The 16,525-nt window shown below is 42.0% G+C and overlaps 1 protein-coding gene across 9 annotated transcripts in view; it reads right to left on the bottom strand.

Moving 5' to 3' along the window:
• The window catches only part of foxp2 (forkhead box P2), a 104,419-nt gene that overhangs the window by 7,716 nt on the left and 80,178 nt on the right, over positions 1 to 16,525 (bottom strand). For 8 of the 9 annotated variants that reach the window (XM_012921757.4, XM_012921756.4, XM_076875422.1 and 5 more), the window contains 8 exon segments: positions 11,942 to 12,029; positions 10,285 to 10,368; positions 5,873 to 6,083; positions 4,911 to 5,014; positions 4,654 to 4,755; positions 2,151 to 2,272; positions 1,912 to 1,981; positions 760 to 1,067 (listed from right to left, as the gene is read on the bottom strand). In XM_012921757.4, the coding sequence (XP_012777211.1) occupies positions 760 to 1,067; positions 1,912 to 1,981; positions 2,151 to 2,272; positions 4,654 to 4,755; positions 4,911 to 5,014; positions 5,873 to 6,083; positions 10,285 to 10,368; positions 11,942 to 12,029 (1,089 nt within the window). 9 annotated transcript variants of the gene reach the window in all.

The following is a 16,525-nucleotide window of genomic DNA, read 5'->3' on the forward strand; positions in this document are numbered from 1 at the left end:
TAAATATTAATAGGCACAGTCTTGCATAAAATACAGCAGCTAAACCCCTATAATGCAGACGGTGGTGTAATTAAAGACAAATGTGTAATAGAGCCTATTTATAGACTAACTGTTGGCCAAGCGTCCGCCTCACCTCAGGTATAAGCACAAAGACAATCAAATTACAGCAGAAGATAAAGGATGAGAAAAAGTCTGCTTATGATATCGTACGTACTGGAAATTGAACCCTGCCCTTGGGTCAGAGAAAACTGAAATAAATACTGATACAGAGGGTTAAATGTCAGGCAATTAAACTAACAAAGGAATTCAACATAGGCGTACAAAGGGGAGGGGTCAATGTGTGCTTGCATACTTAGATAAGCACTCTTAAAAATGTGTGAGGTGTAAATTAGTGCATACCCACCACATTTAACATTATGAAGCATGAAATAGGAACTCTGATCCATCGTGTGCATGCTGCAACATCATAGGTATGCTGTAATGGTTGTCATTTAAATCCACACAGCAGCTGTTATGGGCTGAGTAAAGGGCAGTATAAGCACCGGCAGCTTTTAATGAGATCGACTGGGGGTGAATTGTGGTTTGTGTTTCAAAAAGCTTTTAGGTTTTCTAAAAAGAATCTTTGACAATGTCTTAAGATCAGTGTTTAATCTGAGAAAAGTGCAGATGATGTGCACAAATTTGAGTTCTTAGAGGTCTAAGTAGCCCCAAGAGTTAAATTACTTGCAGGTATATTTTCTTCTATGTGCAGGAGCTTACATGTGTACTGGAGGGGAGTATCTGGGGCTGCTGTGTCCGTTGGTGTCCAGGTGGTCGACTGAACCGTTGAGGTCCTCATGGGCTGACTGCAGCAGCATGGGGGGGCTGCCGCTCAGCGTAACTGGGGGACTAACACCCAGCAACCCCGGTGGGCTCCCTCCCAACTGGCCAGGCGGACTTCCTGCGGTCAGTCCGGACGGGTCTCCGCCGAGGAGGCCGTGGCAGGTGCCTCCCATCGGGCCTGTGGCACCACTGCCCATGAGCCCCGGGGTTCCCAGCAAAGGCAAGGAGGTCTCTGCTAGGGCAGCCTGTGGGAGGAAGAGACAAGTAGGGAATATTAGGAATTAGAACTTGAATAGACAGAGACAGGTCCAGGAACACTGAATAGCTGGGTGCATAAGAGGGAGTAATCATTTACTGTCACACACTTGTTTTGGTGGTTTAGAGGCAGTATGAAGAGTGAATATTATGATTTAACACAGTAATTATTTAAAGACCGTGGCTCAGTGTTGTTCAGCTGGAAACTATTTTTCCCCATGTGACACTTTCCTGACAACTACTTCCCCTCACCTGCCATTCCTGTGCCCTTGTGTGGTGTGGCTATTAAAAAAAAAAAGTCCCCCCAAAACTTTACCTCCAAATAATAAAAACTCTTGACACTTTCGCCTGCTGAGCATTAAAGTTATATACGGTGATTAAATTTTTAAAGTTTTTGCCATGAGCACCTCGCCAGCGTACACTATGAAGGCAAATCATTTATGACAGGTTAGATAAATATTAATGCACATGCCCTTGCATTTGCACATGCCGCTATCAATCTAGGGTGGCTGCCACTGCTGAAAGAAGGGAAAAAGAAGGGAATCAAGGAGCGAGAGTTGCTCCTTGATTCAACCACAGGGTGGCCTTCTCTGTCTGATGGCAGACTGGAAGAGAGCAGAGTGAGTGGAGAGGTGCAGAAATTCACAAGCAAGGAACAAGGTGGTAATTCAAGCTAGAAAAAGAAAAAAAAAACTTGCTCCCTCATATGCAAAGTGGAAGTATGAATACGGAGTTCTATTGTGCACATTAACTGTAATCATTCAGTCACTCAGGCAGTGGTCCTGTCTGTCAATCAAGTAACACCGGCAGCCAGCTCAAGGTTTTGGTCTGTACCTGTAAGCTGGCATTTAGTGCAGTTCCATAGCCAAGACTGGAGGGCAGATTCTTGACAAGTGATGGGCTTCTGCATACAAAAAAGTAAGCAAAACAAACAACAACAAATGAGTCAATCAGTTCATAACATAATGTGTAATGTAATGCTAATAAGAGAGTGCAGAGTGTATTTAACAACGTTTCCACTGATCCTTTTAATCTTTTACTGATCTGGATCTATGAGTCAGCAGAGCACCTACCCCGTGATCTTCTGCGACCTGCGTTTCTGGTACTCCACCTCATCTACTGTCCACACTGCCCCCTTCACATTCTCCACGCGCACAAAGCACTTGTGCAGACTGAGGTTGTGGCGGACAGCATTCTGGAGGCAGAGAGAAATAATGCACAGGTCAGAGGGATGAGGTAAAAAAAAAAAAAGCGAGTCATGTTCATTCATTATCCATCAAGAAAAAAAATGAAGACGAGGAAGGCTTCAAAATTGATTTTTTTCCCCTGCATTTTGAAGAAATTCTTAACATTCACGCACCATTGATTTAATTAGTAAAAAATTGAGTGAGAGCGAATGCTCTTACAAGTCCTGCACACAGTACATATCAATCAGAGTAAGTAGGCTAAAAGGAGGTAATCAGCATAGCGAATGGCTTATGGTGGTGACAGAAGTGGTAATGCCGGCCTTGATAATGTGATGTCAGTAACCCTTCCTGCTCCAGAAAAGCATTGTTCTTAATGGACACATCGCTTAAAAGATGACAGTACTGGAAGGGGGAGAAAAAAAAAGTCGTCAGGAGCCCCCTGTGTTTGTGTGTGTTAGAGACAGCGTGTTCCTGCAGAAGTCAGGGCATTAAGCTGAACTGACTTCTATATGTCTAAATACTCTGGTAAAATGACACGATCATCTTTTCGATATTATTATCAAAGCTGCTGTTAAATTAAAAGAAAACAATAAGGTGTTTTCATTAATTACTAAATAAGAAATAGCTAGAGAAAGAAGCACTCTTTTATTAATATGACAATACGTCCATAATTAAAACATGCATCAGACTCTACAAATAATAACCTTGGCTTTAATATCCCTGCCTCTCATATTTATCATCTCCCTTAGCTTGGTGTGTACTGCTCAAGAAAAAGGGATTCAGAAAAAAAAGAAAGAAAAAAACCTCATAAGCAGATCTCGCATCTGACCTGAAAATCCCAGGATTTGATTGATCTTAATGCCCATGGCTCTGAATATGATAATTTTAATATTAATGAGCAAATGAGCAGTTTTATTATGCATGCTATATAGTTAGAACTAATAAGCTTCTGGGTGAGAGAAAAGAGAGAGAAAGGAAAAGTGGGGTGTGGGGTGCAGATCCCTCTTTTGAGCTTATGAGACCAAGCTGAGATATTAAACTACCTTTCATTTCTCTCCTTTCTTCTTCCCCCTTTTTAAAAAAAAACAAATTCTCTTCATTAATCAAATGACAGGCCGATCGCTGATCATCCCCCTAATGCTTACAAAGGGAAGCGCAAGGCTGTAGATGTAAATAGATCGCACTGGCTTTTGTGCAGGGTGGGGCAGATTAGGATGTTTTTCTAAAAAAGGAGCAGGAAAGATTTGAAACCGTTCAGATGCTGGTGGCGGTGGTGATGTTGGTGGCAGCGGTGTTGTTTGGTGCCAGTGAGAACATATCGTAACATCACTACGCAGCAAAACACGGAGCGCGCTGTACAAACTGGAAAAGGGCACCCATCTTACTACGTGTCCTCTTGTATTGGTGATCACACACCCATGTGCTCATTTGCATCCCAAATCCAAATTAATTCACTTTGCTAAATCTAGTGCTGCGACGCGCCTCGCATGCTGATGAGCGGCTCGTTGAGTTTTCCCTCCAGTCCTCTGTGCAGCCACAAAGGCTAAAGGGAGCTAACAAATGACATACAGGGGCCAAGGATAAATAACAAAAAAAGAAAGCAATGAAGACAGTGGTGCTTAAATTGGGCTTTCTTTATCAGCAGACAGGCACACTTCTGCTTAAAACATGTACTGCAGGAAAAATATCTTTCACCATCTTTGTGTTGGGGAGACAGGACAATAAAGTTGTAGGGACAGATATACAAATGGGCCCTTTTGTGTGGGTAAATAAAGAGTGCTCCCTCCATGACAGGCCAGTTCTCACTTTGCCCCCCTTGCTTTAGTTCCACACTCTTAACCCCTCTCACAGGCACAATGTATGTGCTCACGTGTACATTGAGTTCCTGTGTGCATGCATCTTTGGCCTCCACACAGTGGAGAACTGGTTAACAGGCAAACAGCCATCTTTCTTCCTAATTAACCAATGATATGCGAGAGAAGGTGGTTTTCGGGACTAGGAGGAGGGGTGTATCTCTTAACAAAAGGTGCTGATGATGGAGTGGCTGCTGTATAATTAGTGCGTCAGAGCCCTCTCCTCTCCACGCCAAGCCTCCGCTATTAATTGCACCGAATTAGAAAACGATATCTGAGGGGAGAATAATTCTTTCGCCTGTCATTTCTAAACAGAAAAGGCAGAACGGTGGAAAAATAAATAATAAGAAGAAAAGGGCTCCATTCAAGACAGAGGTTGGAAGGAAAGGGGAGAGGAGTGCTAATCGCTCTGTGCTGAGCAAATATATGCTTTCTTAAGGTTTTGTGTTTGACTTGAGCAGGAGGAAGGAGCAGGCTTTGCTGTGATGGGAGTGAAAGTGCACGGGAGGGTGAAGAGGGGTGTTCATGAAGGTTACCTTCCAAGTTGCAGCATTGCGTCTGAAGTAAGCGAACGTGCGCGTGAACCAGCTGTAGATTTCATTAAGTGTTAACTGCATGTCAGCAGAGTCCATGATAGCCTGAAATGAGATGACATCAAATAACGGTTGACTAACGAGACCGGGTAACTGACACGCATACAACAACAGACAGAGAGGAGAGAGGCAGAGCTGCACGATTCATGCAGCAATTAATTTTAATCTAATCAGGCAAAGTTAATTTATTTCCCACTCACCTGTCTTATGAGGGTTGCATAAGTAAATGGCGGTCTGACATCTGCGTTCTTATAAAACTCATAGTTTGGGGCAATCTCTGGAAAAATAAATACTGTGTCACCACCTGAAATAATTGGCACATTTTATTCCTTTAGGTATTGAATTTACTCAAGGTTACATCAAATTAAAATGGGGTGGGGTAAGGATTGGGGTGGAGATGGGGATGGAGGGGGGTTGACAGAGAAAGGGGGCACATCAAATCAACATTTTCCATGTCTAACAAAATGCATTTTTAATTAATCTCTCTCGTGAGAGATCTTAAACACTAATACATCCCATAAAATGAAATCCGTGTAGTTAGTTAGGCTCAAGTTGAATAATTTATGTTGCTCCACACTAAACACAGAGAGTAAATATAAACATCAAAAGACGTCCCGTTTAAAATGCAAAGCTTAACACATTGAATGTCTTAATGTAATAAATATTGTATTTTTTTTCCCACCATTATTTGAACTTAATTAACATTCATGTAATATTTATGCACAGAGGAAGTTCTTGTCTATTTACATATAGAGTGATTAAACACACGCTTGCTTTTATAAACCCACCACCAGACAGCTCACACTGGTAAGACCAACAAGCCTCTGCGGTTTGTGGGTATGCGTTTATGTCAGTTGTGTGTGTGTGTGTGTTCACTTTCATGTCTGTGTGTGTGCTAAACTGCTAGAATATGATTAGTTGAAATTACTATTAATAGTCCAGAGCTCCAGGTATTGAACATAATTTTTTCATTAGATAAAAACAGAAACGTATCCTAAACTAGATAAGTGGCATTCTAGTTTATGTCAAATAACTAATATATAAAATATATAAAAATGAGAATAAGCCACTTCATGTTAAATTCAATCAGGAATTGAATTTTTCAGTAACTGGAAGTATTTTGATATCTGTGTTAGGTGCTGCGCTGAGTAGTTGGTCCTACCTGACGACAAAGACATGGAATATTTGTCCGAGTGGCGTCTGCGCATGGCTCCCATGCTGGGGACGTTTGCTCCTCCCAGCACCGATGGCACGTGGGGCATTGCAGCCATGGGTGTGATAGGTGCTGTGGGCGTGGTCGGTGTCTGAGGTAAGTTGGGGGGTGACGCCGAGGGCAGGTTCTTGGACATGGTGACGCTGGACACCAAGTTGAGCTGCGATGGGAGGAAGACAGAATGTGATTGGTGGAGAGCGTGAAAGAGATAGAAACAACTTGGGAGAGGGGGGGAAGGGGGAAGGAGGAGGAAGGCATTATTTTGTGGTTTCTCTGACAGAGCAGAGTGTCTGCTCTCCTCCTCTCTAACACAGCTGTGTTTCCACTAACAAGGCTCGTGGAGAGGAGCCAGCCCATCTCCACTAATTACAACCACCAAATTGTATCATAAGAATTCTAATTAGAGCACGCTGTTCAAGATTATCCAACGATCAGCCTCCGTGTTATCCTGGCCCCATCTCTCTTTATCTCTCTATTTATCACACCCTCCCTCTCTCATTTCCTTCCTCCCTTTCCATTTACCCCACTGCAGCCACCCCTAATTCTTATGCACTGAGGAAATGAGCATATCAAAACTCTTTTTCTACACTGTTGGAGTGCTTTCGCGAACATGGGCTGTCTGACCCTAGTCCCTAACCACAACTTTTCTTACAACAGATTTGAGATATGTCACAAAAGGGGAAGGCTAAATTATTTATTTCCTGGATAGTTTTAGTTGACGGGGTGATCGGAAAGTAGGGAGAAGATGGGTTGAAGTTCTCAGCCTTTGTGTACAGGTTGCAAACTCTACTATCTGATCGACAGGCCCAAATATGTTTTAAAAATACATTTTGGTCAAACTGTATCCAGTGATTTTGTAATTGTATTCTACCAACTACTTCTCGCTTTTTGTGTTTAATGGGACTGTTTCATACTCAACTCTGATTTGTCAATACTAGACTAACCAAAATAATGTAACCAAAAAGGTTCTAGTGCAAAAAAAATCTCTCCTGTCACTTTCAGATTCTATATATTTAAATGAAGACACTATTAGCAAATCAAAGCAACTCCGTGGACAAAGTATGCCATGCACAGGGTCAAACTGCAACTAATTATGTTGCTTTTAACTAAAACTGTCTGCATTTGTAAATCTCAACACTGGGTGGTGCATATGTCATTAAACAACTGCTACAGTAACTAATTACATTATGTTTAGTTTGAACTGATCTGCAATTTGTTAGTGAGAAGAATTCAGGAATGGCGTCTGAAACAAAAACAGTAACAGTACTGTAACAAAGTAGTCGCTACACAATAAAACTTTCTTCATGGCCAGGCTTGAGATACTATCAGTGTGCCTTGAGTGTGACAGAGGTATATGACTCAGTGTGTGCCAGTGTAGATTCCTAATGAAGAATCATAAAGCAAGTATTTTTCCCCCTACAAAAAAGCCTAGCCTGAGTTTTAGTCTAATCTAAACTGCTCTGTAGGTGGACAGTCAATCACAGAAATTCAACCCAACAACACAACTGAAAGCTAATATTCCTCCAGGAAAGATTACAAATGTAATAGATTATTTGTCCTTAATTCAGTGTGACTTTCAGTGCATGAGGAAGTATAGGAAGTGGGAGTTTGAGTTCTTTCTTTGCGTGAGCATACAAAAGACACTTAAATGAATTTACACGGACAGTGACAGCCACTCCACACACATGTGCACTTGGCGTCTTTCTCTCCTTCCCTCCTTTGACATTAGAGGCGAGGAGAGCGCTGCTTACCTCTGGCTCTGCTGCCAGCTCTGCTTGCTAATCGTCCAGCTTTTCCACCACTTTTGCATTTCCTTCCCAAATCTCATGTGAGAGGCTCTAACCGACTGGAAAATTCCTAACTGACCTTTTAGTCTCAGCTCTAATTTAGTCGGAATGGTAATGACATCGTTACATATTCAAACCAAATTGCCTTAATTGTGAATCTACAAGTGGAATGCATCCATTGCGAGAGTTTGAATTAAAAGTGACTTGAAAGATGGAAGGGAATGAGGGCGCCGAAGGCACTGAGAGATGGAGGAGCGAGGCTGAGGAGAAGGTACCGGCGGTCATTTGTGGCATGTGTTGATAAATACGATAAAATGTCAAGTTTGAGACACTCCGGTGGATGTAGTGGTTTTCACATGATAATTATATCCCCACTTAGCTATAATGAGCTGCTGTAGTGATGGGCTGGGACAAGGGATGAGTACGGGGAATGAGAAAGAAACTTTAGAGGTTATGGAAATAATGTACATATTAACCTGTTTTAATAGATCGGATCAAGTGTGTACAGCTACTCCTAATATTATCTACTTTTTTTTAAAGCGTGTACCAGGTAATGTTTTAAACATCACTTTATCTGAACACAAACCATTAATTACACTCCAAGTGCTCCCTGTTGTGTCTTTCACTGTTAAGCACTGTTTTACTATTTTTTTTGACAGACTCACACTGCACAAACACACAACTGACGCCTTCAATAAAAATAGCAATTCATTTCCTTGCCAGCTATGCCGTCATCAAAGTATGCAATGTGCAAATTTGTGTGTGATTTGAAATGTTTCATGTTGTTTTCTCCGTGCATCCTGTTACATACGTGCTTACTAGACCCTGAATTGTGAAAAACTTGATGTATTTTTTTTTAAACAGGGTATCTGATAAACACTCACGTTCTGTATGACAGAAAAAGTGCACTAAACATGCAAACTAGATTCTAAATAAATGCCCTTGTATATGAATATTGGGATGTATTGTATATTTATAATGTTAAAACATAAACATTGCAGACTCCTTGCCTTCGAGCCTTAGTGGCGTAGAGTTCCATTTTTACAAAGTGGAAGTGATTACAGCCAAACAGAAGAAGTGAGCACTTTGTTACCTTTTGAATACACAAGGTTGGGAGAAAGAGAAATGCTAACTTTGACTCGCATCCATCTACGGCATGGCCAAAAGGTAGCATTTAATGAAGTAGAATAGGGTCATATTGGAGGCAGTGAACCAGTGTCTTGTATTCATCTGGTATTAGTTAGCCACGGGCTTCACTAATGAAAAAATAGGACTCACTCTCAGCCCTGATAGGCCAGCGTGGAGTGCTCATTTTTATCAAACTGTGGGGTCGATTTTCTGTCTTGCATCTGCAGTTCTACTGGGTGCAAACTCGAGCTGCCATTGGAAACCGGCCAATCACGCTCTCTTTTGTCCCATCTATTAGCTTTTGCAACAGAAACACGCCTGTGCATGTTATTCCCTGCAACAAATCTCCATATTACCTCCCCTTAAAAAAAATGGGGAATCCTCAAAATTGAGAACTTAACTGTTCGTTTAGGAATTCTGTCTGAATTGCCCCCACCATCAAATGCAATTAGCTGCTCTTTCATGTGTGCTTTATGTAATGCAATACTTCATTAGCATCATTCATTCATATTCAGGCATGGATTATAGGCTGCAAATTCTTTATTGGACGAGATGGAACCAAGCTGCTGGAGTTTTGAAGATTAAAAAAAAAAACTACAGAGAGGGAGAGGAAGAGAGACAGAGAGAGATTGAATAATAAAAAGGGAGTTTGATTCCTGATGGAATTATGGGATAATTATGCTATCTTGTGATTATCTACATTCTATGATGAGAGGTGATGAGGAAAATTATTCTATTGAAAATAGGCACTTACTAAGCAGCAGAAACACGCTAACAATGTTTTGCTCTCAAATATTTCAAAACGTCTGAAATTGGAAGGAAATAATGTTTGCAAAAATGTATCATCTTAATATCAAATTCAAACACTGGTTAGGAGAGATGCATTTATTTTCATTCAATCTAAAAGTAAAAGGCGAGAGAAAGTAAATCCAGAATGGCATCATTTGCCTCCTTCGGTGACCCCGTTTACAATTTGGGATTTTCTTTTTTTTCTGTAACCAATTTCAGCTTCGCTGTGGGTATTTATGTCAACACCACATCATCTTCAGCACTCAGCTGTAATTTTCAGGTGTTTGTTGTTAAAATGACACGTCTTCTCCTCTCCCATTTCACTTTTGAGTGCCGCTGCAAGCCACTGAGCCAAACAGTCATCAGCAGCCAACAGGTTGTTTTGGCTATTATATCTATCACAAAGAAATGACCCTGCGTTTTAGCCAAGGACTCCACCGCTCCACCATCTAATACACTTCCAAACTCCATTGTCCTCTCGCGGCGCACAATAACCGATAAGAAGCAGATGTAACTCTGTATTACAAATCCCATTCCTCCCCCTCCCCTCCTTTCATCTTCTGTCACTCACTCGCACAACTGCTGCACGGTTAAACTGTTCATTTTCTGCGTTCATGGCCGAGCCTGTTTACAGTATCCAGAGCAATATGCACTCACTGGTTTGGGAGATGACTTGGGTTCTGAGGGCCGCATGTGCAAGTGGGTCATCATCGCCTGAAGACGCTCACGTTCTTTAGAAAGCTGTTAAGAGAAGAAGAGAGTACATTAGAGGAGGGAATACACAGAAGAATGAAAATAAACAAAGGTGAGACACGAGACTTGTCTGGTAGAGAGAAAAAGAACAGAAAAGAAAAAGAGGAGATGAATAAAAAGAAAGCACGAAAGGTAAAAGAAGTAGAAAACGAGGGGCTGGGGGAGAAGGTGCAGACAGGTCAGGCAAAACAAATAGCATTTCATCTTTTTGTCAATAGCAGAATTTAGGTCAGAGAGGCTCTGACAGTAACAAGCTGGCGAGGCCATAAATTAGGTGGTCCTGAGTGTCTGCTCAAAGTCCTGTGGACACTGTTAGGGGGATGGAGCGCAGCCAGCAGCTGCTGAGAGGTGAAGAGGTCTTCCAAACAGGGTGCCAGGCGGCCCCGCCTCCCCGGTCCAGTTAGTTGCTCCAGCCATTGCCTATCATCAATCTAATTCACAAGGAGTGACAGGGACTGGACCATGTGAAAGCCTGAACCCTCTCACGCCCTTAATACATACACACACGGATCAAACACGGAGAGAAACAGACAAGCAAGTAGGTGTGCACGCATACACAGACGCTGGGCCTCATTACTAGTGACGGCTCTCAAGAAAAAAAAAAGAGAAGGAGAGATGGTGGGAGTCAGGAATGAAAGAGAAGACAAAGAAGACAAGAGACAGGACAGGCAACACAAGTGTATCACTGTAATTGGTCACACTGTAAAGAGCAAGCTTCAGTAGCTTGGACAGAAAATGAATACATATTTGATAAACAGCTTGGATCTTTTTTTTTCTATTTTGCACAATTTATTTACTTAAAAAAAACAATTTATCAAACCAGAAAGGATGGAGAGATGCTTGTGTTTAAGCAGGCCCAGACTGGCTGAGGGGGTTAGAATTTACACTGTGTACCCTCAATTATTTTTTTTTTTTAGCACAAAGGAGCTGATTAATAAAACTACCTTCATTCGCTGGGGAGAACTGCTCAAGTCGTAACGAACCACCATAAAGAAACCACCTAGCAGACTGACTGTTTCAGCTGGCACTGAGTTTGTACCCAGTTTGAAATATTTGTTTCTAAAGGAAAAGCAGCGCTTGTTGGCAGTGCTGAGTAATAATGTCGCTCAATCAGCGCTCTCATTATCTAGCCAGCATGACTTCTTAATAAGGTCACGCTCCACCTACTGAAAATAGTTCCCTCCTTTTGAGCTTTCTTCAGGTGCAAAGTGCAGTTAATTAACACAGCAGACTAGGAGAGATGCGTTTGCTATTAATTGGAAAGAAAAAGAAAGGAAGAGAAAATAAAGCATACGCTTAATTCAATTAAAACAGCCATAATGACTTTGGTTGTAAGGCCCGAGGATTCCTTTGTTTAGTGGCTTTGTTGAATTCAGCAGGTCCTGCTTGTCTGGAAGTATTAAGCAGACCACAATATGGCCTTCCTCTCACACACGCAACTTTCAGAACATAAAGTTTTGAATGGCTGATTCACGAGTTAAGTTCAGTATTGTAAAATAAAACAATATGTGAGACTTCTTCCCCCCGTTTTTTATCCTTTATTATCAGAAAGAAAACGTACCTGTATTTCTAGCTGCTGTACGACCTGCATCTGGACTCTACACTGAGCCGTGCTCCGATCGTCGAGGGCGTGCTCGCTGTTTAGGTGCCTGGCGGTGGAGGAGAAGAGATGACAAGCCAACTTTAAAATCCATACAATATTTCAAGCCCGAAGAAGGCAGCAAGCGAAATTCATTTTCACCATGATCAAAATTTCAGAGGATGATAATTACAGTATCAACTTCAGCACTGTTTTATTTAGATGATAATATTTCTATACTGGGATAATTATCTATAGGATCCCGTACAGGCCCATTGTTCCACTCTGAAATGAGGTAATTAGAAGTAACATGACGGTGTGTGGTGCCATGTTTAACATGACAATAGGCCTGCGCCAGTTTAGATGGCTAACTTCAGTGCCACCCCGAGCGCCGCTTTCTACAGAGAATAAAAGATGCTGGGCCAGCAGAATAGCTTTGTCTCCTTCGTTTACCGAAAACAATACTCACGATTTAACACCAGCAACATTTGACACACAAAAGCGGCTCTTTGCTTGAAGGTGCATTATCTAGCAGCAGACATATTAAATGTATCTGGTGTGTTCGCCTCATTAAAAGAAAAAAAGGCAGCCAGACAGCCATAACAGTCAATGAGGGTTTTTGCCTTGATTGGATTTCGTCTGTAGGACACAAAAGCTCCACCATTAGGATAGACCTTTATTCTTGGTAAAGCGCACATATGCAGACACACACACACACACACACGCACACATACACACATATACACACACACACTCAGAGGAACACCAATATGGGGCAAAACGGGGGTTTCTAAAGTGTTGTGATGCTGGGTAATGAGCCTCTATCTAAATGATCATTGGTGACAAACTCACAAAGCAAGCTTTGAGGAGACATGCTTATGAAATGCCAGAGCTGCCACTTTATCTCCAGTAATTATAGGTTAGCTTGCAGACCCTTCAATGATCATTTACAGCTCTGCCTCCAGTGCATTAGAGGGAGTACAAAATCTCTCTCGCTGGCTTTCACTTTATCTAAGAATACACACGCTTGCTTACATTATCATGAGCTTGCACAAACACTGATTGGCACATATAAAAAAAAATAGATACACAAATACACAGAAATAAGCCCCCTCCCCCCACAAACCCCGTATTCCTTTATTTTCTCCCAAAAGCCTCACTTCTTGTTTATCTGCAACGTGCAAAACAAGCCAACTCACTGAGCTGGTTCCTCCCGACCTGCCAATCAAAACCTGAATAGAACATTTGTAATCACAATAGCTCTGTACCTTTCAATTAGCCTGTGCACATTTAAAACCATTCCATTCTGTCCCTGCTTATACTTTTATAACCATTTCAGGTCTAATGCTCAGAAATTTTCCATTATAAATCAAAAATGAGGCAACATTAAAAAAAAGTGGGGGGGCGCGGAGAGGGACGGATGAGGGATAGCAGCAGAAAGGGAAGGGACGAACTGGTGGATTTCCTCAGCCCTGTGCCTAATTGCTGTTTCAGAATGCGCATGCAAAAAGGGGGCATTTCATTAATCATTTAATCACGTCCCTCGCAGGATGAGGGAACTAATGTTGCAAATACCCTTTTCATTTCACTGCCCATAATGCTATCTTATGCACTTGATGTATGGCATGTGTCATGAATTACAGCTGCTTCAAAAGCACAGAGCAGGCTGCTCGCTGTCCCTGAAGATACCGCTTTACAAAAAAAAAAAAAAAAAAAGACAGAGAGAAAGAGAAAGGGGGAAATCTTTATTAAGCTTGCCTCTCATCAACAAGAAGCTTGTTTATCTAATATTTTGCATGTGTTTGTGCTTGGAGGCCTTGTGGAAGTCCTCCAGACAGTTGCAGCTTGCTGCATATGCTCATCCTACTGCTGGCCAGTTAGCAAGACAATTACAGGAAGATTACTACATGCATTTATGAAATATTCAAATGGCTGTATGTCCTACTGTGCATTAATAATGCCACACAAAGACAGAAAGGAAGGGCGGGGGCAGACGCAGATGGGCAGACAGGAAGAAATAATGAAAGAACGCTGTATTTACTGAAATGTGGAAAAATAGATGACTGTGTTTCTGTCCTCTCTGAACTATGAACTTCTCTTGTCTTCTTTGATTAAACAGAAATCTCTTTATTAATCTTATGTCTCATTTTATTTCATTATTCCTGAGTTGTTAACTGACTTTGGCTTCCTCACTTGTAACCAAATTGAAGCATTCTGATGGAATTGTACATTTTGAGGGCAAATAAGAGAATTGATCTAAAATGTAGCATTCAGATAAAACTACTCACACTTTGAGATAAAGAATACGAGCCTTACTGTCCATGAGCCATTCTAGAGAAACACGGATTTCTGAGGATTACCCGTGTGATGAAAGGAATGTAAGAGCAGCGTAGAGAACAGTGTTGCAGAGTGAAATATGTAGCCAAGGTAGCGGAATCAAAGCAAATAAAGAGATAAAGGGACTGATGAACACAGACTGTGGGAGGAGTGATGCACAGCTGTTTTTAACTCTCACATAAAGACTCGTTTTTATTGGAGTCTGCAGTTTCTCTTTTCTCTAAAAGAGAGGGGAACAAAACATCTCAAAGGTTTTTCCCAGTAGCTGGGTACATGAATATGTATAAGCCATCAGTGTCCACTAAGGGCCTGATAATAAATCTGCTCAAGTCCAGAATATATGGATGATACACTTTTGCTAATTGACTGTGTGTATTATCAGGGGCTCAGCACAGAAAGTTGGCCTCCATAACTGTACACAAATTGAGAAAACCTGATATCCACCGCATGCAGATTTACACACACATTCTCTCACACTGTCTCCTTGGTGTCGGTGCCCTCCCTTTTAAAGGTCTTGTCACGGTGCAGCAGACATGTGGAGTGGTAAAAGCAAGCTTACCTATCCAAAGGGGCCGGGGGGCCTGCCTGACTGAGGTGCCTGCCTCTACAGTGTGTGTATGTGCACATTATATAGAGACAAAGACACTTGCCTGATGCCTTGTGGGTTTAATTAGTAGCGGGTTACAGACACTAGGTTAGCAGCTGAGCTCACCATTTTAACATGGAGCCTGCCTTCCTGCCAGTAATAGGAAGAGCAGAATGGTGACGGAGAGTGTAACAGTTAACTGTGTGTGAGTGAGAACAAGTATGCATTTGCAGGTATATTACTGAGGGGGGAAAAAAGCCAAAGTAGGCGGAACAAGACGAGCATGTACAGGAGACAAACACATTTGATGTGTTCAAGCTTTGTTTTTTTAAAGCGCTATAAAAATCTGCAGTAAGCTGGAGGCATTTATTGTACTGACAAATTATACAAATAAAACATCCACATTTACAGGTATTAATTGCATTTTCTGTCTCCTATGTTTACCAAAAAGGCTCCCACCAAAATAGCCCTGGCACGCAACCTAAAAGCATGAATGTTTCTTTCTCTGTAACTAACACAAACACACCCACAAAGCAGCAACACCCACCACTCGGAGAAACATTCCCAGCAATATTATTTCATTTTGAACTTCACAGAGCTAATTCAGGGTGCCAGCCACCTTGCGGCTACCTTTTCCAGGTGAGAACACTTAAAAGCGCACTGAAGAGCTATTAAATGCTGATCTTGACAAGTTTCTTCATGGAACAAAACAATAGATGACTAAACGTGTCACCGCCGCTGAGCCGAGCTCCTACAGCGAGCTACGAGACGCCAGCTTGACTCGGGTCCCCTCTCCCCCTTCCACCCCACCTCCCTGCATACATAACCCACACCCAAGTACCAACATCTAAACTGTCATCTACATCTGACACCCACTTTATGTAACCCCGTTTAAGCTGCACTTGTGTGTGAGTGCATCTGTGTGTGTCGTCGACTGGCATCTCCGGAAACATGAAAGGACTCCCTCTGACACCTACAATCACTGCTCCGAGGCACGCCACCGAGCAGCCATCTTTGTTCTGATGACGAGTCTTTCTTTTTTGGTTGGTGTCTGTTTTCATGTTCTGGCTTTGTTACAGTATAGAGCCAGCCTCTGACTTGCAGTGGTGTGTGTGTGTGTGTGTTTTCTGTTTTGTACCAGCCAATGTTCTGGCAAGTGTTCTTACAAAACCGTCTGCCAACCTGTGCTCTCGCTTTCAAGTATGAAATCTACCCATTTTCCCTCTATCTGTGGAGCTCTCTCAGTTTGTCTTTACAGCCATGCATCCTTTTGCATTGGCTTACCAGCTTATTCGCAGGCACATGGCTTTACACACACTGTATCTATGCCCCTCACCTAAATAACCAGCTAAGCCACCTAGACACAGTATCCTTACAGCACACAGACTTACGTGTGTTTGAGCGTGAAAGGAGCATACAGTGCCAAGAAATAGACTGATGTCTTCTATAAGTAAGTGTACTAAGGTGATAGGACAAGATATCAGAAAATCTGCTAATCCGATAGAGGCTTGCCTTATCACGCACACATCTGTTCTCAAGCTGCAAGGCAAACTGTTCTACCTGGACTGCCGTACATGTATTCCAGGCTGGACAATGGATTGTACACATGCATTTGGCTTTTCATAAGCATGACTAGATGATGC

Source organism: Maylandia zebra, linkage group LG17 (genome assembly GCF_041146795.1).
Source record: "Maylandia zebra isolate NMK-2024a linkage group LG17, Mzebra_GT3a, whole genome shotgun sequence".
Classification (NCBI taxonomy): Eukaryota; Metazoa; Chordata; class Actinopteri; order Cichliformes; family Cichlidae; genus Maylandia; species Maylandia zebra.